At 40.2% G+C, this 868-nt stretch overlaps 1 protein-coding gene across 5 annotated transcripts in view; it reads left to right on the top strand.

Annotated features, from left to right (window-relative positions):
- Positions 1-868, top strand: part of edc4 (enhancer of mRNA decapping 4) — a 34,881-nt gene that overhangs the window by 18,928 nt on the left and 15,085 nt on the right. For all 5 annotated transcript variants that reach the window (XM_019894139.1, XM_019894142.1, XM_019894140.1 and 2 more), the window contains exon 19: positions 514-738. In XM_019894139.1, the coding sequence (XP_019749698.1) occupies positions 514-738 (225 nt within the window). The remainder of the gene's footprint in view (positions 1-513; positions 739-868) is intronic.

The following is an 868-nucleotide window of genomic DNA, read 5'->3' as shown; positions in this document are numbered from 1 at the left end:
GGGGGGGGTTTGATAACATGTACAGTATTCACATTTTTTACATTGCACTATATTTTTAACCACATACCGATAATGGTTTTGGGGCATGAACTGATGAATTGCAATTCTATGCATTTCAGTGGGAAACATGACCTTGCTGTAAATGTTTTGGGTTACAAACAGGGACACAGAACAAAAGTTTGTAACCCGAGGTTCTGCTGTGCTCAAAAAGGGTCTCCTGATTACAGTAATGTGTAATTGAGCTACTGAGAACTAGACAGGGCCAACTCCAGTCATCATTTTTTTTTTTTTCAATCAAGTGCAGAAAACTAACAGAGAAAAGGCATACAGTTGTGCTCATGAATTTATATTCCCCGAGGTACACAGGGCTTTTGATGTCTGCAGCCATTAAACTTAAAATAACTTTCTTGCAAAAACTTAATTGTCCGACAGTACTCTAGTTCTCAGTGACTAATTCCGTTCATGATCCTTTTACATACTTTATTTATTTGACCTTATTTTGTTTTTTTACAGCCTGTTGCCCCTTGAGCTTGGATGTGTAGATGGTCCTGTTGGAGGGTCTTTAGAGTTGGAGCCCAGACTTAGCCAAACGCCATCTCTCCTGGAGAATGCTTTATCTCAGGATAACCCTGTTTTAGCAGGAGGTTCTACAGAGAACACCATAAGCCACACCTCTTGGCCAGCTGCTCCCGACATCACCAGGGAAACCAGGAATCGAGAAAATAGTCTTGGAGACTGGTAATAACAACATCTGACATGCATCCATCCAGTCATCTATCCATTCTCTGAAGCCATGGCATGACTGTGAGCAACAATATCACAGTATAGTATTCAAATTCAAGCCCTAAAATAATCATTCATTCATTCA

Source organism: Hippocampus comes, unplaced genomic scaffold, assembly GCF_001891065.2.
Source record: "Hippocampus comes isolate QL1 unplaced genomic scaffold, H_comes_QL1_v1.1 scaffold104, whole genome shotgun sequence".
Lineage (NCBI taxonomy): Eukaryota > Metazoa > Chordata > Actinopteri > Syngnathiformes > Syngnathidae > Hippocampus > Hippocampus comes.
This window is presented reverse-complemented; position numbering and strand designations above follow the sequence as displayed.